General features: G+C 40.8%; 3 protein-coding genes across 12 annotated transcripts; 1 reads left to right on the top strand and 2 right to left on the bottom strand.

The window, feature by feature from the left end:
• Nucleotides 1–1,649: 1,649 nt before the first annotated feature.
• LOC115752020 (annexin B11) lies at nt 1,650–2,479 on the bottom strand. The gene has a single exon (XM_030690043.2). It carries the CDS (start codon nt 2,392–2,394, stop codon nt 1,843–1,845), a length of 552 nt encoding a protein of 183 aa, XP_030545903.2. The 5' UTR covers nt 2,395–2,479; the 3' UTR covers nt 1,650–1,842.
• Nucleotides 2,480–3,850: 1,371 nt separating this feature from the next.
• Nucleotides 3,851–9,559, top strand: LOC115730459. 8 transcript variants are annotated; one of them, XM_048282973.1, is made up of 9 exons: nt 3,851–4,151; nt 4,899–4,964; nt 5,356–5,521; nt 5,774–6,534; nt 6,619–6,807; nt 6,893–7,009; nt 7,325–7,504; nt 7,602–7,648; nt 9,019–9,559. In XM_048282973.1, the coding sequence occupies exons 2-9, from the start codon at nt 4,917–4,919 to the stop codon at nt 9,335–9,337; spliced, it is 1,827 nt and encodes a 608-aa protein (XP_048138930.1). In that variant the 5' UTR covers nt 3,851–4,151; nt 4,899–4,916; the 3' UTR covers nt 9,338–9,559. The 8 variants fall into 8 exon arrangements, with proteins under 8 accessions (XP_048138930.1, XP_048138935.1, XP_048138933.1 ...); XM_048282978.1 differs by lacking the exon at nt 3,851–4,151 and adding an exon at nt 4,160–4,670 and having other exon boundaries at nt 9,044–9,202; XM_048282976.1 differs by lacking the exon at nt 3,851–4,151 and adding an exon at nt 4,160–4,670 and having other exon boundaries at nt 7,597–7,648; nt 9,044–9,202.
• A 1,224-nt stretch (nt 9,560–10,783) lies between these two features.
• Nucleotides 10,784–27,310, bottom strand: LOC115730462 (protein HUA2-LIKE 2-like). Of its 3 annotated transcripts, XM_048282972.1 has the most exons (16): nt 26,931–27,310; nt 26,069–26,145; nt 19,663–21,732; nt 18,535–18,994; nt 17,734–17,842; nt 17,497–17,609; nt 17,080–17,267; nt 16,502–16,991; nt 15,916–16,348; nt 15,665–15,820; nt 13,324–13,409; nt 13,145–13,221; nt 12,965–13,026; nt 12,332–12,450; nt 11,241–11,408; nt 10,784–11,115 (listed from the first exon to the last, which is right to left on the bottom strand). In XM_048282972.1, exons 1-16 carry the CDS (start codon nt 27,051–27,053, stop codon nt 11,083–11,085), a joined length of 4,764 nt encoding a protein of 1,587 aa, XP_048138929.1. In that variant the 5' UTR covers nt 27,054–27,310; the 3' UTR covers nt 10,784–11,082. The 3 variants fall into 3 exon arrangements, with proteins under 3 accessions (XP_048138929.1, XP_030516927.2, XP_048138928.1); XM_030661067.2 differs by lacking the exons at nt 10,784–11,115; nt 11,241–11,408; nt 12,332–12,450; ... (1 more) ...; nt 13,145–13,221; nt 13,324–13,409 and adding exons at nt 15,057–15,408; nt 15,497–15,553; XM_048282971.1 differs by lacking the exons at nt 10,784–11,115; nt 11,241–11,408; nt 12,332–12,450; ... (1 more) ...; nt 13,145–13,221; nt 13,324–13,409 and adding exons at nt 15,057–15,408; nt 15,497–15,553 and having other exon boundaries at nt 15,916–16,339.
• Between the last annotated feature and the right edge of the window lie 646 nt (nt 27,311–27,956).

The raw sequence follows: 27,956 nt of genomic DNA, 5'->3' as shown, positions 1-27,956 counted from the left end.
CACTTACATGATTCTGTTCTTCAGAACTTGAATTTGTGAATATTTCCTGACGCGGTGCGTAGCTTTTCATTTGTTTTCGTCTGGTTCGCGAAAATTGAACTATTCCGAATATATTTTTTGGCAAATAATCGATTGTATCGCTTAAAATAACGTTTTCGTTACCGATGACAATTTGTGTCTAAGGCTTCATTTGTTTTGCGAAAAATGACTTTCGGGAAAATATTTTTCGGATTTTTTGAAGTTTGATTATCGGAAAATAAGCCGGTCAAGTAAAACATTTTCCATCTATGAAAAAAAAAAAAAACTCATTTAAAAGTGGGGAAAATCTTTTCTTCTTTTTGAGAAGACGAAAATATTTTCCTTCACCTTTGATCCCCCAGCTCCTTTACATTCATGTTATTTTAATAATCTAAAAAAAAAATCAATTTTTTATAATTTTTATTATCTTTTATTTTTTTTAATCTTTTCATTTTCTTTCTTTGCTGGTTGCTAGCCACAGTTTGCTCGCCGAGGCCGGCAAGGTCGGGCCTAGCCTTGTCTCGCCGTATCTAGCGAGGCCGGTCTATGGTCGGTGACCGGCCGAAACCAGAAGGATAAGAAAAAACAAATAAAAGAGAAAAGAGAAAAATATAAATAATTAAAAAAATTATTTTTTTAAAATGAAAAAGAAACGAAAAAGAATTATTGAAAAGGAGTGCATGGAGGAAAATTAAATCCAATTTTCCTACCAAACGATGAACAACATTTTCCGAATCTTTTTCATATTTTAGTCAAACACCGAAAAATATAGTCATTTTCCTCAAAAATGACTTTTTGGAAAATATTTTTCAAAAATGCCACATTTTTTGCGAAACAAACGGAGCCTAAATATTTTCCTGGATGGTGAGAAATTTTTTTGTTAATTTATCTTTGTAAGCAACACAAGTGATCATTTTCACGAAAATATTTTGCAAATCCTTTATTTTTGCCCGAAATAAACGGAGAGTTTATGCTAGTTATTATTTCTCAAATCTGTAGTGCTACATTTTCTTTTCGTGAATGTATTTTTATGTTCATTTTTCCGTTGCCACAGCAGCCAATGCTTTCTCATAAGGCGGGCTTGGGCACTTAACCAGGCCCGTAAAGTTCGAGCCCGGGTGTGAGCTTGCCGAGGCCTTTTGAAGTTCGGGCCAAGATGGGCTCGGCTCAAGCCCGCCCGATGATTAGGTGTGTACTTTCGTTTGATCTATCTATGCTTCGACAATTCACAACCTCTCGACATAGATTCATCAGGTCATGAAATCATACAGTCATGTCACGAGTTTTCATTTTCAACGACTCTGTGATATTAAATCGGAGCTGAGGTTTTCCGATTCCAAGATCGAAAGGCGACTGAAAAGAGATCGAAGTACACGCGATATTCTCGAAATAATTAACCGGATGATCGCATAGTTAGAGAGATTACTTTGTCGATCGATTGCGTTCTCGGGATTTTTCGCAACTGGATGTAAACCAATCGACTTTCTCGTCATTAAAAGTGAATTAACGGCTCGAAGTGAAAATGGACGCTCCAATTTTGTTATCGTCTCCTCCATTTCGAGGGGTGATTTGATATGAATGCACTTATGTAAAAGAGAGCTGTTATGTAGTTCCCGAGGGAAAAGAGATCATTGTCAAAGAATTATTAATAATTAGGCAAGGATAACCTTTAAATCTGATAGCAACAAGAATAAAGTTCAATTTGCCATTACTAACATTAGAGGCCATTACCCTAGTACACGCAATACTTAGATCGACAGTAAAGCATGACACTAATCCAACTCCAAATCGCATAAATTAAACTAATCTTTTTTTAAAACTCAATTACGGATGAAGTCTCCCACCGCAGGCATAAGTGACGTTGCACGAGTCGCCCACAATCACGGTGTAGTCATGAATTGGCCGGGCCAGGAAGGAGGGCAGGTGGACCAGCAAGTCGCACACGCACTCCGAGTCCACCTCCTTCAGCCACTTGCAGCAGTCTTGCTCCACCGGGGATGGCTCTCTCCAGGGCTGGCCGTGCCGGTGCCGATGATGGTGTCTGTGCCCGTGGCAGTGGTGGTGGTGGTGGTGGTGCCCATGACCGTGACCGTGACCGTGCTCGCTCTCGTCATTGGGGCAAGGTGGTGGAGGCAGGGGGCCGGGTGGGGGAAGAGGTGGGGACGGGGGAGCTGGAGGGGGCACCGGCATCGGCATGATCATCGAGCAGGCCTGGTTCACAAGGGCGAACTGTGGGGCGCAAAGCGGCTTAGGGGGCAGCGGCGGCGGGAACAGGCTCGGCGTCGGTTGCTGCAAGGGGGCGCCGCCCGAATAGCCCAAGAGCACCGACACTAGTGCCACGCAGAGCATCCACGTGGCAAAATTGGTCCTTCCCATGGCCACTGTCATCAGAAGCAAACCAAAACAAGAAGCCAACACAAGAGTCTGATTCCTTTTTGTTTTTCCTTTCCTTTCTTGGTTTTCAGGGCATGTGAGTTTCAATTTATATGGTCGGGGACTCATGTGGTTCGCATTTCACATTAATTTAAGGATGTTTCTTGGGTGACATGAAGTGAGAATGGCCAAAGAGAGCGAGGGCTAAGGTTGTTGTGTTGTAAGGAGACAATCGGTTACCGCATTGGTTTAGGAATTTGTTCAACCCCATTTGGATGACCAATTTCATTTTTTTTCTACCTACCTTCTTTATGCGTTGCACTATTCTCGTTGAGGCCAATTGAGGCTATGGGCATAAATGGGCCAGGGCTCGCATGAACTTATGGCATGTGAACCCGGTCTATGGGCAGGCCTAGGCGATCTCAAACCGTGGATCGGAAAGTCTCGCATCTAGGCCAGTGAGAAGGGCCGTTATCGGTCTCTTCGAATTGGAGATCCGGGCGACGCGGGGTCTTAACGAGCCGGGCATGTGGGGTCGGGTTAGCGGGCCGATCAAGGGAGCCATTTGCTCGGAAGTCGGGACCGCCCATGTCGTGAGGTTATGTCAATCGGGGCTCGACGCAAAGGATGGACAGGCCAGGCCCAGCCCATACTGATCTTCTCCGACCTATCCCCGTATAATGAACCGGATAAGTCATTACCGCAGATTACGTGAGCTCCATGTGAATATTCCACTCGAATTTTGTCAATCATAGCTGTGTTCCGGCGCATGGTATCGGGAGCAATGGAAACTTTTCTGGATACGATAGTCTTCCATAGACCTCGTTATTCAAAGTACGGAAATAGAAGGCCACGGCGAGGAACTAGAGTGCAATTTTGTTGGATACTCGAGACGATTTTATGGATATGACTTCACTTGTAAAAGAGATGGGCACGATCCCACTAAAAGTGAAAATGAGTCGAGCTACTTCGGAATAGATCGAGCTCTGCTTCATTATTTTTTGGGATCGACGGGCTTGCAAGTCTAATTGAGCTTCTATTTTTCAATTTACGTAATAGTTATATAAAGAGGCACAAATATTCTTAGAGTTACAAGGTATTCGAGTTTATTATACTCAAGCTGGAGTTCATTTTTATAAGTCAACGGTCGTCGAATAGAGCCGAGTTGAACTCGAGTTGGAAAGGTAATACTTGATCGAGCTCGAGTCATATTTGACAAGCATGCTAATCAATTTAAGCATAATCTTGACAGATAATGCGTCAGCCCGACTATATCTCGTTAGTAAAAATAAATAAATGAAAGAAATCAATCTTTAGAATTGCACGACTGACAAGTTATATTAAACTTAAGCACACGCTCGGATTCATCCAAAAGTTGATGGCGAAATCCAAGCTTAAAAATCTAGACTTTTCAGTGGAGTCGAGCTCGAGCAGAGAAGTCGATGCTCGATCGAGTTTGAGTCGAATTTCGAGCACCGATGTACGAGTAAAGCCGAGACCGAGCTTGGCAATGTATCGGGTCGACCGGGGTTTGATCACAGCTGATGCCCACACATCAGAATTTTTGCCAATGCGATCCTGCTTGAAATGACTGATGTTAAGCATCACAGTGTCTCCCCCCGGAAAAAAGGGAACTGCATAAGCCGACGTTACGATCCCACGAACCTCTCCCTTCGCTGCCTCCCTCACCAAGCTGTTTCTTTTACTCTTACCCCCCAAAGAAAGTCGGAAAAAGAAAAAGCGGAATTCGACGGAAAAAGGTCAAAGCTTTCGCGTGTTGCTCCGCTCGAGGAATAGCTTCGTCTGTTCCCCACTTTCTACGGTGACGAATTCGAGCATCGGTGTAGTTTAGAGGTCTCATCTGTAATCGTTCATTTGATGTCATGTCATCGTTTCTCTCTTTCGTTTGATGTTTCGAGGGATGCGAATGAGGAGAGTGGTTGCGTCTCTTCTGTTGCTTCTGATGGGCACTACTGTCGCTTAATTGCGTTGCTGTGATCACTTTCGTTTTGAGATTGTATTTCTTCAGAAATTTTGAAGCTGCAGCTAGTTCTGGTCTTTCGTTTTCCCCTCGTTTTTTTTCTCTGTTTGTGTGGCACGGCCATGAATTGTTGTTGAGGGGTAGAACCGCTTTATTCTGGACCTCAGTGTTGTTACTTTCCATCGGTTTTGTTGATTGATTTGCGTGTCAGTCTCGGGAGCCTCATGCCCTGACGACCCATCAAACCGAACATTCCTCTGTGGGTTTTTACATCAACGGGTTTGCATTTGCTAATCCTGTACCGTCCTTCCCCACCCTTTTGAATCTATGATAAAAGAAGTTGAGAGTTCTTTTGTTTCTAATTGGTCGGGCTGCAACGAGAAAATGACCATTGAGGATTTGATTGAATTTCCCTTTATTTGCTATTTTATCGAGCTGCAATGTGAAAATTGATCACTGATGATTGAATTGCCGGTGTGTGTTCATGGTTTTAATAATTTTTTCTGGACTTTCTGCCATCACGCAGGTCTGAAGCTTTGGGATAATGGGTTTCTCTACTGTATATCGGTGCTTGCAGGAGCTATTTCCACAGGTGAGGACTTAAGTCTCTTTTAGTGGAAGGATCAGTGTTTTGCAGTCCAGTCAAGACATATCATTTATCATTATACTCTTCCAGTTATAGCCAGTTGGGAGTGGGGAACAACTAATGTTATGTGTTTGTTCATACCGTTGGTATTACACTGTGAAGTTTAAGATGGAACAGAAAAGTAATTTAAGTCGTGTTTGTAGAAGATGGAGAGTTTAAGAAGTCCAAGAAGGGTTTCTCTTAGTGTAGTTTTCGTGGCCTTGTATCTCAGGAGGTACTGCAGCTCCCTGGAACCTGTAGAGTTTTTGAAAGACTTCCTTTTGAGTTTGATCGATGATGCTTTCGAGTTATTCTTTATGTTCTTATAGTAATAACGCATATTTCTCATTTGATACAGCTTGATGCTCGTGTGTTGAAGGCAGTTGCTATTGAAAATTCTAAGGATGCCGATGCTGCTGTTGAGGTTGTTCTTTCAGAAATTCTTCCTTATGTTTCAGTGCAGGAAAAACCCCAGAGTTCCCCTTCTCAATACCTGGGATCACTTAATCTATCTGATGGAGAAGGTGATAGCTAGATTCATTTCCATTTAGAGTGTTCAAACCATCTTTAATTATTTCTATACTTCATGTGATTTTCTTCCCTTCAATAGTTAATTCACTTTTTAAGGTAGTTTCACTGAAATATACAATAATTGGTGTACTGTATTGTTTTCTTTTTGATGGTCCATCACTTCTTTTCTCGTGAATGAAGGTGCTATTGTTGATAAAACGACACCTTAGATGTTTAACTAATTATTCTGTTATGCCAATGTGAAGTTCGATCTGACCAACCGAGCTCTTTATCGAGGCGCCGAAGTATGGCTGAGAAAGCAAATGCAGCTTCTTCAGAAGCAAAAGCAGCTAGTAGAAATGGAGATACCATATCTAGCAATACTCCAAGAATCAGTCCGGAGGCATCTACCTCCAGCAGCAGTGACAAGAGAGGTCGAGTCTTTGAGACTGATGAACTGATTGCATTGGAAAAAGATCGAGTGCGTGTAACCAGATTCATAGAGGCTAATCAAGCTCCAGATTTCAGATTAACCACTGAGCCGAAACCACACAGCCAGACCGAAAGTGCAGAAGTGATTTTGCTGGGGGCTACTAATCGGCCACTTGCCACTCCTGGGAGGAGTTTGCCTGTTGAACCAGCTAAATCTAGTGATATCTCTAGTTTAACAATTGCAGATGCAAAGTTTAATCAAAGAGGTTCTTATGGCTCTCAGGCAGATGATTGTAACACGAGGAGAAGTGAAAGTAGCTATCAAGCAGAATCAACTTTTACTAGCACTTCTCTAAAGACAGGGCACTCTGGTTGTGAGCAAATATTAGAGCATCTTTTAGTAGCTCCAAAATGTCATTTGGAAGCTGATTCCATCAATCTTGTAAGTAACAATACTGGCGAAAAAGCAGAAGAAGATAATGCTGCCTCGAAACACTGTTTTGGAGAGGAGTCACCCTTGAAGTTGAAAACCACCTGCTCTAGCGAAATTCATGAACTTTTCAAACCGATCATTGAGAATGCTGAAGCATACAAAGTAATATCTGGTTAAGCCTTTGATACTTGTTAGGGCCTAATGCCACTATTTATTTACTATCATCAAGCTACAATGTTTTATCAGTGCTCAATGCTGCAGACTACCCTTTTCTCGGCAATGGATTTGGTTGTCAACCTCATGAGAGAAGTTGAAGAAAAAGAGAAAGTTGCAAAACAAGCTAAAGAGGAAGCTTCTACCGAGGGACATGATATTTACTTAAAGATTGAGGAACTCAACCGGATGTTAGTGCTTACTAAGGAAGCAAATGATATGGTTGTTAGTTTCTTACTTACATCTTGTTGAACCTTTGAATTATTTCAAAGTGAACATAAAGCTGATTCATTTTCTATGGTTGCAGCATGCAGGTGAAGTTTATGGAGAAAGAGCTATTTTATCGACTGAAGCAAAGGAGCTTCAATCTCATTTACTCAGGTTGTTGGATGAAAGGGACAAATCTCTTGCAATTATTGTTCAGGTGCTTCAATTTTCCTTTTTGTTAATCCAGGTGACCTTGAGCTACCTCTATTGAAGTCATGCCATTCTTTCATGTTGCCGTTATGCAGGCAGGTTTAATGGTTTAGATTCAAGCGAAATGTAATCATGAAGTCTATCACTGCTAGAGTTTAAGCTTATATTGTGTCACATTTCATGGAAGACTGAAAAATAGATGATGAGTGTCATTTGTTGAAATCGGAATTTCAGAGCGTTTGTGTTACTTTGGCAAGGTTCGACTCTGACATTAGCCCTTTTACCTTTTTTTCTTGTAATAGCCAGTTCCATGTTTCTGCAGATGCGCCAAGAACTTGAAATTCGACTTTCTGCAGCGGAGGATTTGAAAAAAGTTGCCGAGAAGGAAAAGCTTGAAAAAGAAGCCACTGCTGGACGTGCTTTGGCTGAACAGCAAGCTCTCCTGGAGAAGGTGCTTCATGAGTCTAAGTTATTACACGAAGAGGAAGAACAGAACAACAAGGTGGCAACTTTGCAGAAAAACTTTACCATTATAGTTGTATACATTTAAGCAACGGAAATATCTTAACTAAATGCAATTTTATCATATGTTTGGACAGCTGCGGATGTTTCTCATGGACCATGGCCATATTGTCGATGCACTCCAGTAAGTGTTCTCTGCTACTAATATTTATTTCTATGGGCCACGTTTCCAGGAATTTCCTCCAACCAATCTAGTTGACATTAACCTATGCACTTGTTTCCCATCACGTGTGCCACCAATGTCATGGTGTTTTCACCCTTAAAACTCCTACTACATTGTAGCCGTAAGTTCGGCGCTCGGTGAACAACATATTGGCAAGTCTTGTTACATATATCATAAACTGTTACATAGCAGTAAAATCTACTGTTTTTTTTAATCTCTTGTAATTCAAGTTTGAAAAAGCCGAAACATCTCCGATGCAATATATACCCAAACACGTAATAATTTCCCAAACATCAACCGCTCATGTCCTTGTATTAGCATAATGGTAGCGTGAGCGATATCTTGTCATACTTACGTTCAAGTATGACAAAAGAAAGCAACTAAGCACATTTTTTCTGAGTAAAACGTCATTACCTCAAGTAATTTGGAAAGTGAAAAACCACCGAGAGATGAAGTGAACTCAAGATAAGAACTTAATAAACGATGACGCAAGATAATTAATATATCACTCTTGCTGTTGAGTGAATATGTGAAGAAAGAAGAAGACAACAAACAGAAAAGGGGTAGCAAACAAGAGTATCTGCTTTGAGTCTCTTTATATCATCTTTTGCTATGTGTTGTTTGTCTCCTTGAAGAACGTGATTGAACTTTGTAACTTAAAAGAAAATTGACCAAGGATATAATAGAGCACTAAGGAAAGCGGTCTTATGTGAGTAAGAGTGACAAGCTGGTGACCAAACTTTTAATGAAAGCCCTCCATGTGTCCGGTTGGAGGAACTTTTGTCCAACCTAGGTTGAAAGGAAAATGACCGTACTTTTAGTTCTTTTGCTAAGGTAATCAAGATTGTGTTGTGCTTGATTGGTAAGCTTTTATTAATTCTTCCTTGTTCATTAGCAGTTTTGCCCCCTTTATCTCCTGAATTGACTCGTATTCCAGCACACGTATTCCAGCACAAAGTGTCTGAAGTCAAACCACCCATCTGCTCCATACCGCTGATTAGCTGTAATCATCCCAGAAAAATCTTTACAAAGTTGCAGGGATTCTTTCACATTTGATATATGCTCTATGTGGTTGCACTAACAGTTGAACTTGAACCCACCAGTGACCATCCAGGGTTACTAGAGTACCAACTTGAGTAGATCCGTCATTAAGTAATTTTGTCTTGGAGATCTGTGAGCAATTTTGTCTTTGGAGTTTGGATGTTGTTGAAGCAAAGGGTTTAAGATGCATTGCGTTCCTCATGTGCATTATTTTATATGAGCTGCAATTTCCTTTTGTACAAAATGTCAAATGACCTCTTGCTATATTCCCTCTAATAACACTTGTTCAGAGGGGAGATTGCCGTGATCTGCCGGGATGTGAAGTCACTGAAAGAAAATTTCGATAGGGGCGTTCACTTGAGCAAATCCGTTTCCTCGAGGAACATGAGTCGCAACACATCTTCATCATCCAGGTCCAATCTAAGCGGTATTTCCACTGATACGATACCTGAACAAGGCAAAACATTAAAGATTCCGAACAAGATAGGACCTCCGAACACATTTGATGACATCGGCTTGCCTTCAAAGAGAGTTATCGAAGAGGAAGAAGCCAGCGTTGGTCAGAAGGAGCTGGAGGATGAAGGATGGGAATTGTTTGAAGGTAACTGAGAACCGTAAACCCCACTAGTAAATATGATAAGTGAATGGAAGATTTGATTTATAGTTGCTCCTCATGCTGTGCTGTTTACAATACTGCTCCTGTAGTTTCAGCCCAAGGTCTATGTTTTACCCTTTTTGTGGCTTAAATAATTGTTTGTCAATCACAGAAAGTATTGGTGCGTTCATTGAACAGTTTGCAGATGCATTTAAGGGAGTATGGGATTTTTAGAATTCATGGGTCTTGTTTTCCCTTTGTTCTCGAATGGAAATGTGAATGTCAAACTTGGATTAGAAGTAATTTAAGTCTTCGATGCTAAATGATCAAATTAGGAACTCATCAAGTATGTTGTTCATGTCAAGCTGTGTTTTCCAACCCGTTCAAATATCATAAGAGAATTTATACAGCAAACTTTTCTGTGCAGCAAGGTTAGATGTTTGAATTTCATGAGACTCTTAACCTTCGCATCCATCACTCTAGGACCTTGGGAGGGCCCATTTTTGCCATAACATTTTGGAGAAATTTTTCAATAAGAGCTTTAAGTGTCCTCATTTTTTTAAATAAGGGCTTGAAGTGACCATATTAGTCTCAAATAAGAATTTAACATTGGCCAATTAAATGTATTTTCGTCCAAAGATAATTTTTATTATAATTTTTTTTCCTCATTTCTTTTCTGTTCTTTGTCCCATGCCCTCGCCCGGGTGAGGCCGCCACTCTCTTGCGGCTCTAGAGGGCGGCCTCGCCCAATAAGCCTTCAGGGCTTTTCTTAAGGATTTTGATTGTTTCTTAGAAGTAAATGGTAGGTGCTGATTGGGCATTTTCATTTCAATTTTTAATTGATTGTGCATTGATTGTTTCTTTTCATTTTTAGCCTAATTAGAGCCGTTGCATGGACATTTAGGAGACTAGAAGTTTAGGATTGAAATTGGTAAAAAGACTGCATGACAATTTTAGAAAATGAATGTCAAAGTAGCAAAAGGGCACTAATTGCGTAGCTAGTGTAATCAAGTCTCAGAACTTAAAAACTCTAGTTGCATAAAAAGTAAGGTATGCTCCCGCACCTTACTTGGTTTCTAGCCGACCCGGCTGCAAGTGAGGGCACTTGGCCCAGCCTTCTCCGACAATCTTCTCTGGGTATCGCCTGTGGTCAATCTGGCCTAAAGAAAAAAAAAAAAAGAAAAAAAAAAGCAAAAAAAATGCCATTGACTAGCTTGAAGGTCAAGCCCTTCTTTGAAACTGACATAGTCACTTTAGGACTTCAAGTTTTTATTTGAGAAAATGAACGCACTTCTCTTAAAAGTGATCACAACTCCTTTGGAACTCAATCCAAGCATCAGCAAAACTAAAATGTGCCTTTCTCCGTTCTTCACTATCCTATAACAATATTTATTAGTTGTCCCTTGAGACCCACTATCCTATAACAATACTTATTAGTTGTCCCTTGAGACCAAACAGCATGAGAGAATCAGCAACTCCTATAACCCACTCATTATTTCTGAAACTAATGAACGACAGGCGGGCAATTCTAGTGTCTGGTGATGACAAAATTGCAAGTCATACAGTCGACAATGAAATAGCATCCCAACCATTATATTCACACCGAAAAGATGGCCATAAAATACATATATATTGCAACAAAAACTTGTATACTAATACACACATAAACAAATACAAACTGACTGCAAAAGCAACTGCCTCAACTTTTATGTTGTCTCTTTATGTCTCCAACAGGTTGATCCATGTAATGCAAGGTACATCATGCCGCTCCCAGTGCCTTCTTTATGTCCGCCTGCGTCATGTGTGTTATTTTGTCATGGGTCTATGGTAAATTCTTCCGGGAGAAATAATCTAAAGGCGAGCAAGTGGATGATCTGCTGACTGGGAATCTATGTGAAGTGAGAAAGAAAAGAGTACCTCAATGGCCAATGGAGAGGTGGTTGGGCTGTAGCGACTGATAGCATGCCCCTCCTTATCAACAAGGAACTTCGTGAAGTTCCATTTTATCCTTGAACCCAAAAATCCTGATTTACTTGCCTTGAGGAACTTATAGACAGGTGCTGTGTCGGGTCCATTGACTCGTACCTAGAATGAAGCAATGACTCAATACGTTGGCTAATTGGATGCAGTAACTGTTTTCAGACTACTAGATGCTTCAGCGCTATTTAAGCTACATGGCTATGAACAGATCACATATATAATAGGTGCCAATCCGAAAACCAGAAGGAAAAACAAAGGCAAATCTAGAATCGATGGACATACTGATAGCTATCAATCAAGGTTCTTCCCAACAAAGCTAACTTCTTAAAGGACGGACATGTTAACCCAGAGACAATATTTCGGGGTCAAATCAGAGTAGGACACCAACCTTTTGTTACCTTACATCTGATGGACTGAAGTTTGCAACTCCTTTCGACTCTTGCACTCTAACCTATCGCCAATAAATACTCTAACCTAAACCTGATGTGTTTACCAACAGATTTCAAGAGAGCAAGTAGTACCAATCTCATAAACGTTGTCTCTACCATAAGCTCACATTCAAAGAAACGATGTTCGCTGTGTTAAGGAAATTTTAAGTCATGGACCAGCCAACAATCTCCCAAAATTGTTACCCAAGTCAGGGACCGTGATTCGAATGCTTAAGGTTTAGTGTTGTCATAGTAATTACTGCAAAGATTTAACTAAGAGCATACCTATTTAAAGATTATAGTCAGTTCTTAGTTGCAGTTAAACACAAAGGAGACCAGGTTAAATAAAAATCAATTTTCTCAGGCCAATGGAAAACCTTGACAAACATATACAAACAAGAAAATCCACATCATAGCAGCAACAACAGATAAGGTTTTACTCATTCATCCGTACAGGATGAACTGACAGACAATCATAAGTTTGCAAGGTTAACTATTTCTTGCCGAAGTCATATAGTGATACAATATAGAAACAATTGTCCACATCACTTGTGAATCCAAGCTACTAAAAGCGTAAGAAAGCAGAGCAGCAATTCTTACCTTTCGGAAGATCGGGTATTCAGCTTTGTATCTTGTACATGCAAATTCTTGTGCCTCCTGACTTGTTCCAGGCTCTTGTTTCAAAAATTGGTTGCATGGAAAAGCCAAGATCTCAAGACCTGAGGCACCCAACAATACCCAAGTCCTCTTAACTTTAAGGAATTCTATGATAACCAAAGCATATGACAAGATCTCAACTTTTCATTTGCAGCAAATTCACAACGCAAAAACTTCAGCCCCCCAAAAGAAAGCATACGTGATGACTCCCTCGACTCACTCCCTCGACATTCATTAAGGAACTCAAGAAATCAAAGAATTTTATCGAGCCATTAAGTTACAAAAAAAATTCGATAAAATCCTCGGCATTAACAAACAAAAAGCATAGAATTAACCAATTCATGCCAGTTTCTAAAAATTCCTCCATCTGATACACCTCTCTATTCATCAGCAAAGTAATTGTTTGCAAGCAAAATCCCACACATCAGCACATCACCTAAAATATTCTCATCAAACAGCATAAATTTTGCGAAACAGAGTAAACCCAAAAGCTTAAAAGGGAAAGAACAAGAAATAAAAATCGCGCGGGGGGGAGGGGAGGGTGGGGAGGGGAGAGAGAGAGCGAGAGAAACCAACCTTGTTCTTTGTATTTGTTGTAAAGTTCAGTGAGCTGGGTATAGTTGGAGTCCGTGAATCCACTGTATCCAAACCCATCAACAACAACAAAAGCAAATTAATTCCACGAGAACAAACTAAAAAATTCTGAAGGGAACCCCGTGATTAAGGTTTGAAACAGGGGATTGGCAAGAGACATACCATTTGGAGGCAACGTTAACAACGAGGAGGACCTTCCCTTTGTACACGCTCAAGTCAACGTCCTTCCCTCTACTGTCCTGCTCCACCACAACCCCATAAACCTCTTTAGTTTCCCATCTCTGTCATCATCAAAAGTGCGGGGAGAAAGGTTCTCGTAAAATGGGTCTCTGGTATATTACCTTGACGGTGAACTCGTGGACTGACTTCTCGGGGACGGACTGCGAAGCGCCCATCTTTACTTTTCTGACGAAGCTCGAAAATGGGTCTCTGCCCCTTCTTTCCTTTCCGTGAAGGAGGTTTTGTTTCAAGTTGCGTGTGCGATGGCTTTTCTGCTTCTGGGGGGTTTCAAAGGGAAGAGAAAGAGGAAGAAGACAACGGATTCAAAGGCGAAAAAAGTCAAGCAGACCGTGAGTTGGCCTATTGCCTTATCATACTCTGGCAAGCTCCTAATTAGAGGAAACCAACCCAACGTTAGAGCATAAATAAAATAAAATTACGGGAACACGTGTGGGGCCCACTGCGCTTTCTCTGATTTTTTTTTTTTTGCGGATATTTTCTTGTCATCATGTTATTTTCATCGAGTCAACACAAAATTTAGAAGTTTCGATGCGCGATTGGGCTTTTTCCATCGATTCCTTCTGCTGATGTTGCGTGCTCTTGTTTATTTCATTCGTCGTCGTCGCGGTTCCACGTGTTCCTAGGAGGACATTCTTGCCTGCTCCTAGGAGGACATTCTTGCTTCGTGAAGATGATTATTGTTGAGACCATATGACGAAATTTGTTGCCTTAGCGATATTTGAGCTTTTGAATGAGGATGGATTTTGCGTATTTTTGACCTATCCGAGAGGGTGAGTTGGTTCAGATGCATCTCAGCCTGGACTCCACACATGCGCTCCAGAATTTTTACTTGTCGGAGAAAAGAGTGATTTCTCCAGATACCCTATTGTGATTATGTCGTCGAACACGACCACCACTAGTTCAAACCCGTTTCTCTTTTCTAAATAATATGCAAAGCCGGACCGATGCCACGATCTTGTCTCCATGTTCTTAGGCCCTTTTTGGCTTCAGTAACATCAGAGGATGAGCAAATCATTCCCCTCTTCTATCGCTTGTTTCAACGCGGGAACATGTTTGGCAGTTTGTCCCTCGCCTTCATTGTCATCTGAGCTGTGTCTCGTTGGACGACATTGAAGGCACGTCTACGCATTAACTGACTGCTTCAGTTGTCTTTTAGTCGGTGGAAGTACGGCGGACTGGGTCGATTGCGTTCAGAGTTATGTCAACCACCGAATTGAATTACGCACCATTATCCTGTCGCATGTCACGGATCCTTGGGGAAACATAAAATAAAATAAAAGGATAAGGAAGAGAAAACTCTCCAGCAGTGCCTGGTCCTTTCTGCACTTGCAATTGCCCATGTAGGGAGAGCACCTGGACAGAGATTTAGGACGGCCGATATTAAAGAAAATAATGACTACACGTTCTGAGATTCGGAAATCCAGATCATGCTTTGCCTATCCTATATGTTTGTTGTACCTACTACATGTTTGTATTGTTTGTACACGGTCCATGAACCCCAAGTAGGGAAGACCTTGAAAACAGTGGCTAGCAGAGACACGATAGGGAGAAACAGTTGTACGTACCGCTTCAGCAGCAAATAGAAGCCCTCTCTCGCTTCACCTGACCCTTAGCAGAATGAGGAACCAGTGAAGAGGGCAGACACCAACTAAAGCATGATGGCGATGAATCAGCAATTTCCTTGGATGCACCCAAGGATTCCATCCGTCGATTCGCGCCCGAGGCATATTTGCACATAAATATGACGACCTCGCTCCTTTTGATAAACTAACTACTAACCAAGACGGAGACCGTCTCAATTGCATCTTAATGTGGAATGACAGAGAAAGTTTAAGGAATGATGCCCTGGGCCACAGGCGCTCCAGGAAACAATTGATTTGTCATCCTGCAATTAAAGTTGGAAGGGTACAAAATTTTTGTACATTTTAACCTAAGAAGGGTTAGTTACAGCCCTCCCCTCTCTCTCACCCTCCACCCCCAACCTCACATGTGACAGTGTGTCGTCGCTCGCTGCCTTCGTCCAAAGGACATGACAACAATTATAGCTATATACAGTTTGGCACGAAAAGCATGTCGTTCTATACCCAACCCTTTGCAGCCTCCTGTCAGGAAATACCTGCTTTGGGCGGGTCTTCAACAACCACTGAGATCAGACTCTTTAAACCATGAACAAAAGGGGGCTGTACCTGTATCAATGATAGCGAATGATTATTATAAACTATACTGATAGGAAGAAGAGTTGTCTCCCAAAACCAGGGTTAGTGTGAGAAATACCTGCAACTTCGTCTTCATAACCACAATCTATTCATCTAGGCGGCCAAAAGCTGGGAGCTGGAAAATCCGATCACAATGTCACAAATAGTCCTCATAACAACCAGAGAAATGTTTGCACATACTCCAAGATACACGGTTAAAATGAAAGAAAATCTGAAACTAAGTCACCTTCATGAGGTGGTGGTCTAAATGGCCCATGATTTCTGTGATTCATAGGCCGAGGAGGACAATCCCATCCATGGTTTGGGAACCTTGTCGGCTCACATGGCGGGTAGTCGTACTGACCAGGTCCATAGCCTTTTCCTTTATCATGATGTCGTGGCCCTATAGCAAATGAAAAATATATTAAGAGAGAATGAAACAAGAAGGATTACATAGTTCTAATAAGAAACTGATTTCAATGCTGGGAGAAATCTAACCAGAAAAAGGTGCTGAAAATCTCCAGTTCTCTCTGGTCTCATGTGGGGGTGGTTTCATTCTCTCATGATTATTGTAGTGATTCCCACTACCCCTGTTATGAGAGAAGTGGAACCTGTTGTGGGAAGGCGGAGGAGCCTCCCTACGAGACCTGGCCCGCTGGTCAGAATGGACATAAGAGAACTGATTTGGTGGGACAGCATGAGGTGGCCTCATAGGATAAGGTTTATGGTTCCATGCAACATCATCAGCATCGTGACTATTGTTACTCACAGATCTCCTGCCATAACAGCTTGTAGAATCAGATATATGCATATGCTTCTGTCTGTCTCTGCACTCAGGAGCATGAAGATGGACTCCGCCGGACACTCTAGGGTCAACTCTCGGTGGGACAGGCTGGTGACAAACTGGTGGTCCCATATTATCCTGAAGATTCTGCCAAGATGCCAAAAAACCAACAAGAAGAACACTTTTAAAGCATTACCTTTTATCGAAAGACATATAAGCATAAGCAGATAAAGAAAACGCCCTATCAGTTCCCTAAGTAACCACATTAGCAAGATGAAGTGTATAGCAGTATAGACTCACATGTGCATTGGCATTAACATGATGATTGGCCCCACCGGCTAGATGATCAGAAATTGTGGAGCCGGAGTGGAATGGCGGATGAGACGGCGGCGGAGGCGGTGGCGGTGGAAGTTGAAGTGGAGGTAGTGGTGGTGGTGGAAGCTGAATAGGGGATGAAGGCAGAGGTGGAGATGCTGGGCGCACATCTCGAGGAGCAAAGGCAGGTGGAAGATGTTGCTCAATATTCTGTGGATTCTGTGCTAAACCCACGATACCATTTGTTGAGTTCATCTCAACTTCAGAAGGGGCCACATCTTCCATCTCGAGTTCAACATCAACATCCTGCAGAATATGTCTATGCTTTGCTATAGCAGAGGTCATTTCCTGCTCAGGAGCTTCAGAAGTGTGCTCAGGGGTGACAGCTTCAAAACTCTCATCAGAATCACTTCCTTCATCTTCGTCTTTCCGCATTCGAGGCATGCAAAATCCAGGAAGCTGAAAACTTGAATTGCTGCGACAGTGAAGTGATATTGTTAAGCAATTTTTTCAACCAAAGACCACAGAAAAACCAGAATGCACCCAAGTAAAATTGTACGAACCTGCCATATTCATCCACAAGCATACCCTCCATTTCTCTGATAGGATCGTCAAAAGATCTTTCTGTTCTTGAAGAGCGACGAGAATAGGCACCAGCTGAAGATGAACCACTTATCATATCAAGCTCTCTCATGTGATGACGTATGATAGATTCTGGCAAGATCTTTCTTTCCAGCCAAAGTCTCAAAACCTAGAATGCACAAAAACCATAGGTAGAACATAATAAAGAAAACGGCTAGACAAACAAACCAGACACTAAATTCCATCTTCAGCAGGGGTTGCCAGGGTGAAGGACGAAGAGGGAGACCCTTTGCCATCTGCCCCAGGCCCCCAGATGACCATAAAAGAAGGAAAACTCATAAGCATTGCTCAGATATATCATAAGGGGAAAGAAGACAAGGCAAGAAAGAATCCTGTACCTTAAGACATTGCCTTCGATTTTCGTGCGAAGTATTTCCAGGTGGAGCAGCAGCTGAGAGCAATCGTGGCAACACTGCCTGGATAGCTGATGGATATGCCCCACCAACCTCACCTAGGAAATTTATATCAACCAATTTTCACCACGTTCATTTCACAAAAAAACAGAGTTGACTTTTCAAGCATGAACTGTGGAAGTTCAATTGTGACAAAAACAAAGGCAGCAGAGAAGGTTATACCTTTCAAACCACGAGTGCACTGCATTATAGAATCAACCAGAAAAAACAAGTCCACTCTTCGGTGTAAACTCAATTCACTCTCTAAGTTACGAGCTAGCACTTCGACCACCTAACAAGAAGTCAAGTAAGATATTCATAAGCCAAAAAATTTAAAAATAACTAAAATTCATCATTTCATCATACTTTCACTCTAAGACAAAACTCTACACATTTATCATGACAAATGAAAGTTTTGACAAATCTTATCACAGCTTCAAAACCATTCATTACCACAATGAAAATGCCCCAACTAGTCAATTCACCATACATTATATGCTACACAAAACGAAGGGAGTAATTTCCTTATAATCATAATGTCAAGTTATATCGCAGCACTCTAAAATGACGGCACTGTGTGAAATTTCTTGAAATGATTCCCAAATCTAGACAGCCGCAACAAAGAAAGGCCAGTACATATTTTGTAAATCTTTCACCAAAGTGGACTCTAGAAACAATATTTAAGGGAAGACAGAGACAAAAAGGCGTGTTCATTTTCTTTCTAACTCTCTCGAATAAGATCATTCAAGTTTGACACTCATTTTTATTCTAGTCTCCACAAAATGAGCTCAGAGCGATAAAGAGTTCAAACTCATAAAAACAAAAGCTCCACCCTGAATATTGTTACATTATACTAGTCTGCTTGTGATCAAGGTTGACAAACCTAATATCGAGAAGTTTTGCAACACTTGCAGGAAGGAAAAATCCTTAAAACAAAAAGCTAACACAAAGAACCAAGAAATTTTTACCAATATCAGAACTCACCTTAGCAGTGGCACCATACTTAGCACAGTCAATAGCAACACGTGTTGCTCGGCCAATGCTCTCCTTTGTTCTTGTCAAGATCCGCAACACAGCCTCAAAAGATGACAGCAGAGCGTGGGCATCTGAAGAGCTCCCCTTACCCGCAGATCTTGGATGTTGAGTCATGGACTCAAGTTTTCCTTCACAATCAGCTAAACCATGAAAAGCTTTTTTGGGAGGCAAACTGACCACAGGGCTTACACTTCCATTACTTTGGGTAAATTTACTGCTATCTGAGGTGGACATATTGCACAATGCGGAACTTGGTGGAGATGCTCGCTGAGGAGTATGAGGTCTATCAGTTGAAGAAGCACTTGAAAAGGCAATTGAGTTTTCTTTGTCAGATAAGTGACCATTAGGAAAAGAGACGTCGTTTTTGTCCTGGAGAGCTTGTTCATGTCGGCCTTCAGATGCAATATACCTAATAGATCAAGCAACAACAGACATTCAAATATATCAAAAGGGAAATCCAGTACAGCAGATTATAGAAGACAGAAATAAGGAAGTAAACACATGCATTTGCATGAACAAAATGCATGCAGGTGAGCATTGCACCCAAGCACACCATACAAATTAGCAGATGAAAAACTAGAGTTAAAGTTGCAGAAGAGATGAGGAAATGCACAATCAGATAAGAGGGTAAGACTTACAGATTGAACAAAAGAAACATGCATGCACTAAAACCTGCACGCACGAATGTGCACCATTAACAGCAGAACAAACAAACCTCCCCTCCCCCAAAAAAGAAGGAAAAAAGCAGGGAAGAACCCCTGGAGATAGTTCCGCTGCACTAATAATCTGTAACAACGTTACCTCTCTAAAAGACTTCATAACCATGACAAAAGATGCCGGTGACAGACAAGCATGAGCACTGCTTATTCAAATCATCCAAGTTCATGCACTAAATTCAATAAGTTAATTTGCTTTTTTCACTTCATCTTTGAGAAACCACATCTTAAGCTTTTCAAGGACTCCAGTAAGGTTTGTCTCAACATGTAAAAAATCATCATTATATGATATAAGAGGAAAAAGCTTCCTTCCCTTATCTACCTTTCAGAAAAAGACAGAAAACAAAGATACAGAACTTACATGCCATTAACATGACAGGTGTCACCATCTTCAAACTTCATATGCCCCATATTTTTGCAACCAAAGTCTTCTGAGCTCTGCTGCAGCTCTTCAGCCCGATGACTAGACAAGACTGCAGCAGTTTTTTCAATCTCTATGACCTGATCTAGACTACCAGAACTACCTGAAATGCTGAACAGCTTGTCACAACTGTCCGCCCCGGCGTTCAGTGAAAACTTGGCAACATTCTCTTCATCTTCTCTATGCAATGGTTGTTCTGATGAGACATCATCCGATCTCAGTGTAACTGCACTCACTTCATCTCGAGGGGGTAAGTGCCCCACAGATTGAATTTGCTTTGCAGAAGCAGCAACCAGATTAGCTGAAGGCGAAACGCAAGCATCACTTCCATCAAGACAGTTTCCATCACTAGCGACAACTTCCTCCTGCTTTTGGATTTCCATATGTTGCTGGAAATTGTCCAATTTGTGACTAAGCTTTGAAGTTTCTTCTGAACCTTTGGGGCTTAAAGGAATAGAAAATGAAGGAACGTCATCCTTAGGAGCATGATTGCCAAAAGAGTCTGAAGTAGGCACTCTAGAACCAATGCTAACTTTGCTTTCAATCGCTAAATTAGGAGAACTCCGAACAGATGAACAACTTTGTGTGGCTAACAACACGCCATCAGAAGATGGACATTCTTGAGCAACATTGGCGGACATAGCTTCAAGAGCACGGTGAAGGCGCTTAGAGGGAGGTAAAGCAGCTTCAACGTCCATCGAACCAACATTTGACTGATTCGTCTTTTCTTTCCATGGTTGCTGTCTCAATTCCGGAGATTGCATACAATTGTCTGATGGTGAAGCATCGTCTGAATCTTCTTTTGTCACTGGTTGATTAATGTCATCACAATCTAAAGACGAGCTACTCTGCACTGGAGGATTCACAGTACCTACTGCTAAGACTTTCTCCTCTGTAGGAGAAGAGGTATTAATGACAGCTTCTGCAGTTGATAATTTGCCCATGCGCACCCTAGCTCGTTTCAATAAGGGCAAGTGCTCATCTCCATCTTCCCTCAGACAATCACAATCAGGAGCACTTTCTGAATTGTGACCAGTGCCCTTACTTGCAACATGTGAAGGTTCCGTGTCATTTAAATTGGGTTCAGTACCATCGTTGATTGCTCGCTTCCTGTTTCGTTTTCTTTTTTTCCTGAGCACAACAGCCTTTATCTTGAGGTCAAGCCCTTTGTTCAATTCAACATCTCCCTCCACAGATTCAACCAGACTCTCCGAGTGCAAAGGTCTACAACTAGAATCAACAGCACTGCCTTCGTTACTATTAGAATCTGAGTCCATACTCAGTAATTCAGAGCTGTTGTCATCTATGCTTCCATTTGGAACACAAGTAGGAGAATCCATATCAGTCCCCTTAGTAACATCTGGAGCTCTCCTTGTTCGTCTACTCTTTCTCACTGAACCTTCCTGGACTGTAGTTGTTGACAGAACCCCAGCAATCTTTTCGCCTTCTTCACATGGCACAGAATTGTCATTCTTAGAGGATTCCAACCTTGCGGAACTTCTAGACCTTCTAGCTGAAGGTGCTCTTCCTTGTGCAATAGAACTCTCCAAGCGTGACCTCCCAGATTTCCTTCTCAAAGTATAAGTTGATAGAGGACGAGTTTCAGTGACTGCCCCATTATCAGTCTGATCCTCTGATGCTCGTGTATCATTCAAATTATCTACTTCTGCATCTATGTCATCCTTACCAGACGGATCCTGCTCATTTTCTTCTTTCACTTTTTCATTTCCACATTTTGATTGAAAATTGGAAGTTCCTGCAGCAGCTCCCGTCAGATCCTTCAATTGCAAGTCTGGTGATGACGTCACTTTATTCCCTCCATTTGTCGCATCAAGCTCATTTTTAATTTTTAAATCATTGTCTTGTTCCTGCTGCTTTAACTTCTCATAACTATCTATAATCTCCTGGACTGCTCGTACAAAATCAGCACCCTTGCCCGGAAGTTTGACAAGAAGAGATTGCTTTTTCTCTTCTGTAAATGCTTCCACATCAGCAGGATTACAGAATGCTCTACAGGGAAAAAGTCAAATTCAAAGCCCAATAACCTATAACAAACAAGAGAATAACAGCAACCAAACCACCCAACTAAAACCTAAAGGGCATAGAAAGCATACAAGAGAATAACAGTAGTCACACTCTATTTTGTACCATATCCCTCCACAAAAGCCACGCTATATCTTCTTCAGCGCTTCCAGTTTTAATAATAACAATGACCCTTAGGTGACATGATCACTCAAACAAAGTCATAATCTAGCATGAGCTTTCAAAGTAGCCTAAAAACATGCTTAACATCCCGCCATGTTAATCTTTCACTCTATCCAAGAACAAGGCACTGAAGCCTATATCTTCAATCAACTTATTTCTAATGTTTTTTCTTCATGCAGAACCCTGAATCATCTTCTTCTTGCTAAATGTAAGCTTCCAACAGTTTGTTCATAAAGCATAGCCAAACTTAAGACGACTAGAAAACTTTTCCCTAAGTTCAGGTAATGTTCTTTCGAGGCAGAAGACGCGAAATTTGTGTCCCGCCAACCCTCATGCACAAGTCAGAAGAAATAATATAAGTGATGCGGAAGTGGAACCACGACTCTTCCAAAACACAAAAGTGTCGCTGCAGTAGCAGGGTATCATGATAAAAATGTCCCATGTGACACAAAGAATCACACAACCTATAGCCTAGATCATTTTTATCGCAATTTGCTGAAAGGACATCCCAAACATGGATTCAAAATGCTACATTGGAGAAAAGAGAATTTGATCACAGGTAGCACTCAAAGTAACCCAAGCGGTTGCTTCAGCATATAAAGCATATCTGTAGATAATGAGCCAATCATTAAAGTAAAAGGCAGTGTTCTCAATAATCTCATAAAATGTAATCATCACCCGGGGAATTTATCCACTCTTTTGCCTAAAGAGAAACTTGAGGTAATTGTCATATCTTGCAAAACAATATGAACTGAACCCAAAAAATGCTTTTGGATTAATCATTTACAGAACCAAGACCAAAATATAACATCCTTCGCAAAAAAGGAACAAAGGGCTCAATACATGATAGCTTGCTGATGCATAGCTCCCCGTTAGACAAGACCCCCATTGCCAATAGCCTCAGGCCTCCCAACTTCTCATCTAAATCAAAATGACTCCATACCCTGTCTGCCATGTCTGTATAAGTCCGCATCTATACGTAGTTCTTTGGGTCCAACCATGCATGAGCATTTTCCCACAACACAGATTTTGTACCAAAATAAGTTTTCATTCCCAGTTCAACATTTAAAAACAGTTTCTGAAGAAAGAGCAGAGCACAGTACAAATTAGCTTCAATGTCTCTAGTATAATTCCTCCAGGCATTCAATTGGCTTGGGTCATCTTCCTCTAATTCCACCCCTCCCTGTTATTATAACCGCAAACTAATTTCTGACATGATATCCTTTTCCTGGGTTCTTCTAAATAGCTAACTGTAAATAATAGTTGCAGTTGTCAAAAAAGTTTTTTTACACTAGACTGTACCCTAGCTGAGTCAGATGAATCAATCAGCATATAAGAGTGAGAAACATTACCAATTTCATATCAATACTGCTCTACTGAAAGGTTGACTGTGGCAAACGATAAATAAGTTCTAACTGCCCACAAAACTTCCATACTAGGAGAAGGTTTTCTAACTAAGAAAGATGATCCATTCATATAACTTGCTCTCTAAGTACAAGCAATTGAGACCCCATAGGGTCAACGAAAAAAATTTCAGTGCAGTAGTACGCATGCATAAAGTTAGGAAGGAGCAGACTGAGGTAGAATTATGGAAAACATTAGAGACATGTCCTCCGATACTATCTTCCAAATCTGTACAGACTACTCATCCTTCTACAGTAGTTTTCACCCACAAAAAGAACATAACTTGTCAAATTGAGATATGAATAGTGGAATCAAAATGTTAGATTCACCAAAATAGAATAGGAATGTTCGATGAAGTACCTAGAATTATTTTTTCATGACACAAGGTAAAAACAGTTCGGTTTTAGGCCTAGAAACAGAAACCATGCTCATTGTTTTATATCAAGTGACTGAGACTTGAGGGGCTGAAGATATATCGGAAAAAAAGTCAGATTTTGCCTTCACTGGTCTTTGTAAAAAAGTTATGACAGGATCTTATGTGACATACCATTTCTGAATAAGTAGTTCAGGATAGCATTTTTTCACTTATAGAATTAGGAAAGATGAAAGAAACAAGGAATTTATCCTTCTCTCTTCAACTTAAGAAATGGAAGCCTTAGATCCTCCCAAAAATGGAAGATATAGCAGGATCTTATGATATGTTTTGTTGAACATGCCATTTTTTAATTAAATAGTTTAGGAATCATTTTCCAGTTATATATTTAGAAGACAAAAGAAATAAGGAATTTTCCCTTCTCTCTTCAACTTAAGGATGGAAACTTTAGATCTACCAAAAATAGATATGACAAGAAACAGAATTTTCTGACTGAAAAAGTCCAATGCCCAAAATTGAATCGATTTTTCTTCTTCGTTAAATACAGAGTAACAAATTTTTTATCTTTCAGAATTTTACCAAAATTGAGACAAACTTGCAATAAAAAGATCTTGAAAAGCATAATACATACTATTTTTTTTTTGGTCTATATATGACATACTTCACCACAAGCATTATTGTAAAGTACTTTTGTAGAGGGGTTGGGAAATATAGAGTAAATTGAATAAACTATAGCAATATAGGAGAGGAATACATACAAATAATACACATCCAAACATCATTTAATGACTAAGCAAATCCACTCTGAAACAAAGAAGTGAAGGGGCTACCCCCCAAGAAAGTCGGCCTCATCTCAACCTTTTTTCGTCGCATCTCTAATTACCACCTCCAATCTGTACTCGTATGATTTCTAACCCAGAAGCCAAATGGCACAGAGCAAGTCACATAAAAGGACACTGTATGATGTCGACGTCAGCAGAAGCTCTACCAAATCAGCTAACAATTTTGAAAAAAAAAAAAAAACAGCTGAGAGTAGTAGGAAGAAAAAGGAAAGAAAAACCAAAACAAAAGTTCAACCTCAAATGTATCTTCCAATCTGCATAACAAGACCAATAATCTATGTGGCCAATCCTAACTAGAAACAGATCAGCTATCTCCAGTCTCTAACAAATCAAAATGCTACAGATGATTCCTTTCTTCTCCAAATTTTAGCTTGACCAGCCAGCCTAAATGATTGCTTAAGGCCCAACAGTCACAACCATCCAACAACAAATTTTTAACCTCCAAATCTGCATCTACAACTCTCAAGAGTCATAACTAATTTAATTATGTCCCAGTTGATTTGAGGAACGTAATAGGTTTTTCATTTGTTGGATAAATATTTGGAAAGGAGCATTCATAGAATCTTAACTTTTCTTTTCACATCTTGCAGCTAAACGAAAAGGAAGTATGAGAAAAATATGCAAGTTTCCATAGAATGGACATTAATTAAAATATCTGAAATCTTACCCACATTCCTCCTAGGAAGTGACAGTAACAATCCAGTACATAAGACAGAACCATTGGAACCGCACAACAAACCCCCCCAAAAAAAAAAAAAAAAAAAAAAGCAAAGGAAAAACACAAACAAACATCCAACTGCACAAGCAGCCAAGCGCTACTGCCATAGCATATGCATAGAGGCTCATCTGCCTCCAAAATATGCGTGATTTATTTAAGCAACTCAAAAGCATTAACCAAATATGGCTCCTTCAAAAAGTTAACATATCAATCCATTCCCCTATCTGCCAACATCTCAATAGAAAACAAATGGCCGATGGCACCCATTAACAAGAGCGTTCTCGCTCTCTCTCTCTCTCTCTCTCTCTCTCTCTCTCTCTCTCACACACACACACACACATGCAAGTGAGCGCATGCACGTAGGGGGTTTTATTTTCATTGAAAATGATAGATTTCTGAATAGACGGGACATCAGTGACAACACGTGGCTCTTAATGGCAATTCACCTTCTGAAGTAAATTGTGAAACGAAGATAAGGGATACCTCAGGAACCATAATTTCTATTACATAAACTCTCCCTTTTGTTAACTTCTAGCCAAAACAACAGCACAACATAGCAAATCAAGTGAAACAAGGTAATCTTCCAACAATAAAAAATAGCGTAACTTTTACTCTAAAGACTCTCAATCTCCCACTCGGTCTAGTTAATAATTTCACTGAACTACATGACCTATTTCACAGGGTAAAGGTTGCATCATGCAGCAAACTAGAACTAATGTTCGCCCATGAGCCAGCAAGATCGGAACAAGTAAAACATGGTGAACCAATTTACAGAGATCACTGATATGTTCCATTCAAACTTACATTTGTTGGGTTCCAAAAAAATATACAAGCACTTTCTTCCAGTCTGCTGAATAGCCCCATTTCTCTGGCTCACTTACCTGCGCAACGAAAGTAAAATTTAGTTAACCGGATTCCAGACAAGAACTACATATACATGTACGGTACAAGATGGTTATAAGAAATAAGACAGAAGAGCAGGGGCACGATCTATTATGGTAAAAAAAATGTTTTGCGCGAGCAGGAGAATCCTGTGTGTGCGAATAATATCAATAGGGGCGTCTAGCCTATAACACAAGGTAGTTTAGAGACATAGCACAGACATTCTCAACTTCTAAACAAACAAGTTAATCATACTCCTCCAAGTCTGTCAGGCTACTACCAGGAACCACATGTATCATTGGATGTAAACATGAAAATGGAATTACAATATCCAATAAACTGAGAAGAATTACTAGGCTAACAATTGACCTTACTATTACAATCTACAGTTGGCCCAGAAATGAGAATTTCTTATTCCAGAATCCTACAATTTGAACTGAACATCTCGTGGGAGCTGAGAGGAAATCGTCAACAATCGTGAGACAAAAAAAAAAAAGAAAAAGAAAAAAGAACACCACCTGGAGCCCTGTGACATTAATCAAGCACGATTCTGACCTATCCCATCGATCGAACTCGATTTCTCAAACTATTGAGGCACCTAAACAAACTTAGCAAGCTCTGAAGTACCTAATACAAGAGAAAAAATGCTCCCTACCACTTATGCATGCCAAAAGTCACCTAAAAACCCTAGAGATAGCAACTTTTATCAGCTCCGCAATCATCAAAGAACACAAATTCGAAGATAAATATCCACAAAACATGCAAAAAAGTGGAGCATACATACCGTCGCAGGCCAAGCAGGAAAACCTTTTACTTTTGCAAGCACAAGATCGCCGACCTTCCACTGCCGCCGAGCGGCGGCGGCAGCGGCGGCCTTGCTTGGTCCCCTTCTACGATTCGGAGGCATCGGAAGAATCTTACGGCGGCGCCAAACCAAATTAAACCACGCAATTGCGATTCACATGAAATCCTAAACGCGAATCCACCGACACCAAGCCGCTCCCGAGACGAAGTCTGACTTCCCCGGGCAACGATGCGGCAGCGCCGATTTGAGGCATTGAGGGACCCAGAGACCACGGCAAGAGGCTGTCTAATTGCGAGGAGAGGGAGAGTGAGTGACTCAGTACGTTTGGAACCCTAGAGAGAGCGCGAGAAGAGAGAGGGGGAGGGAGGGAGGGAGGGAGAGAGAAAATGAGAGAAAATGGATTAGTGGAAGAACAGATATGAGTTCGGTTTGCCCACGGTTGCTAAAGTACGCCAGTGAGCGTAGGTTAAGATGTAAGGATGACGGCTAAGTTGCGCTGCGAGTGCTCGCGGAACGGTCCAAAGAAGGTCATAGGTACTGCGCTCGCAGCCATGGCACGTGACCTACCGACCAATGATTACGTATCTAAAGATCTCTTCAACCTCTTTTTTTTTTTTTGGGGTCAGATGACTTAAAAAAAAAAAAGTTCAATTGCGGTAAATCCTGAACGTTAATTAGTTAAGACAACAGTCAAAATAGCTTTTTCTTCTATTTCCCCTCCCAATTCAAAATTGTAATATAAATTCAAATTGTACATCAATTTACTTAAAAGTTATAATCACTCCAAAGCCGAACATACTAAAATTACTTATTACGAATCATGGTTTTGAATTCAAATCCCAAAAATAATTATGGATCGGTGGGGATCATGCTAGACCTAGGAGGCATCTTATTTTACTAATTATTGCATTACGGAGGCATCGTAGAACACGAAACTTTGTAACATTTTTCCTACTGAAATTTAAAAGGTTTTTCATAATTATTTTTGGGGTTCAAATTCAAAAC

Source organism: Rhodamnia argentea, chromosome 7, assembly GCF_020921035.1.
Source record: "Rhodamnia argentea isolate NSW1041297 chromosome 7, ASM2092103v1, whole genome shotgun sequence".
Taxonomy (NCBI): Eukaryota; Viridiplantae; Streptophyta; class Magnoliopsida; order Myrtales; family Myrtaceae; genus Rhodamnia; species Rhodamnia argentea.
This window is presented reverse-complemented; position numbering and strand designations above follow the sequence as displayed.

Coding starts and splice junctions, on each gene's coding strand:
- LOC115752020 (XM_030690043.2), bottom strand. CDS start 2,394: ATGGGAAGGACCAATTTTGCCACGTGGATGCTCTGCGTGGCACTAGTG.
- LOC115730462 (XM_048282972.1), bottom strand. CDS start 27,053: ATGCCTCCGAATCGTAGAAGGGGACCAAGCAAGGCCGCCGCTGCCGCC. Junction 15,821..15,915: donor ATTTTCAGCACCTTTTTCTG/GTTAGATTTCTC, acceptor CATTTGCTATAG/GGCCACGACATCATGATAAA. Junction 13,222..13,323: donor TCCACGAGTTCACCGTCAAG/GTAATATACCAG, acceptor GTGGTGGAGCAG/GACAGTAGAGGGAAGGACGT.
- LOC115730459 (XM_048282973.1), top strand. CDS start 4,917: ATGGGTTTCTCTACTGTATATCGGTGCTTGCAGGAGCTATTTCCACAG. Junction 6,535..6,618: donor AGAATGCTGAAGCATACAAA/GTAATATCTGGT, acceptor ATGTTTTATCAG/TGCTCAATGCTGCAGACTAC. Junction 7,649..9,018: donor CATATTGTCGATGCACTCCA/GTAAGTGTTCTC, acceptor ACACTTGTTCAG/AGGGGAGATTGCCGTGATCT.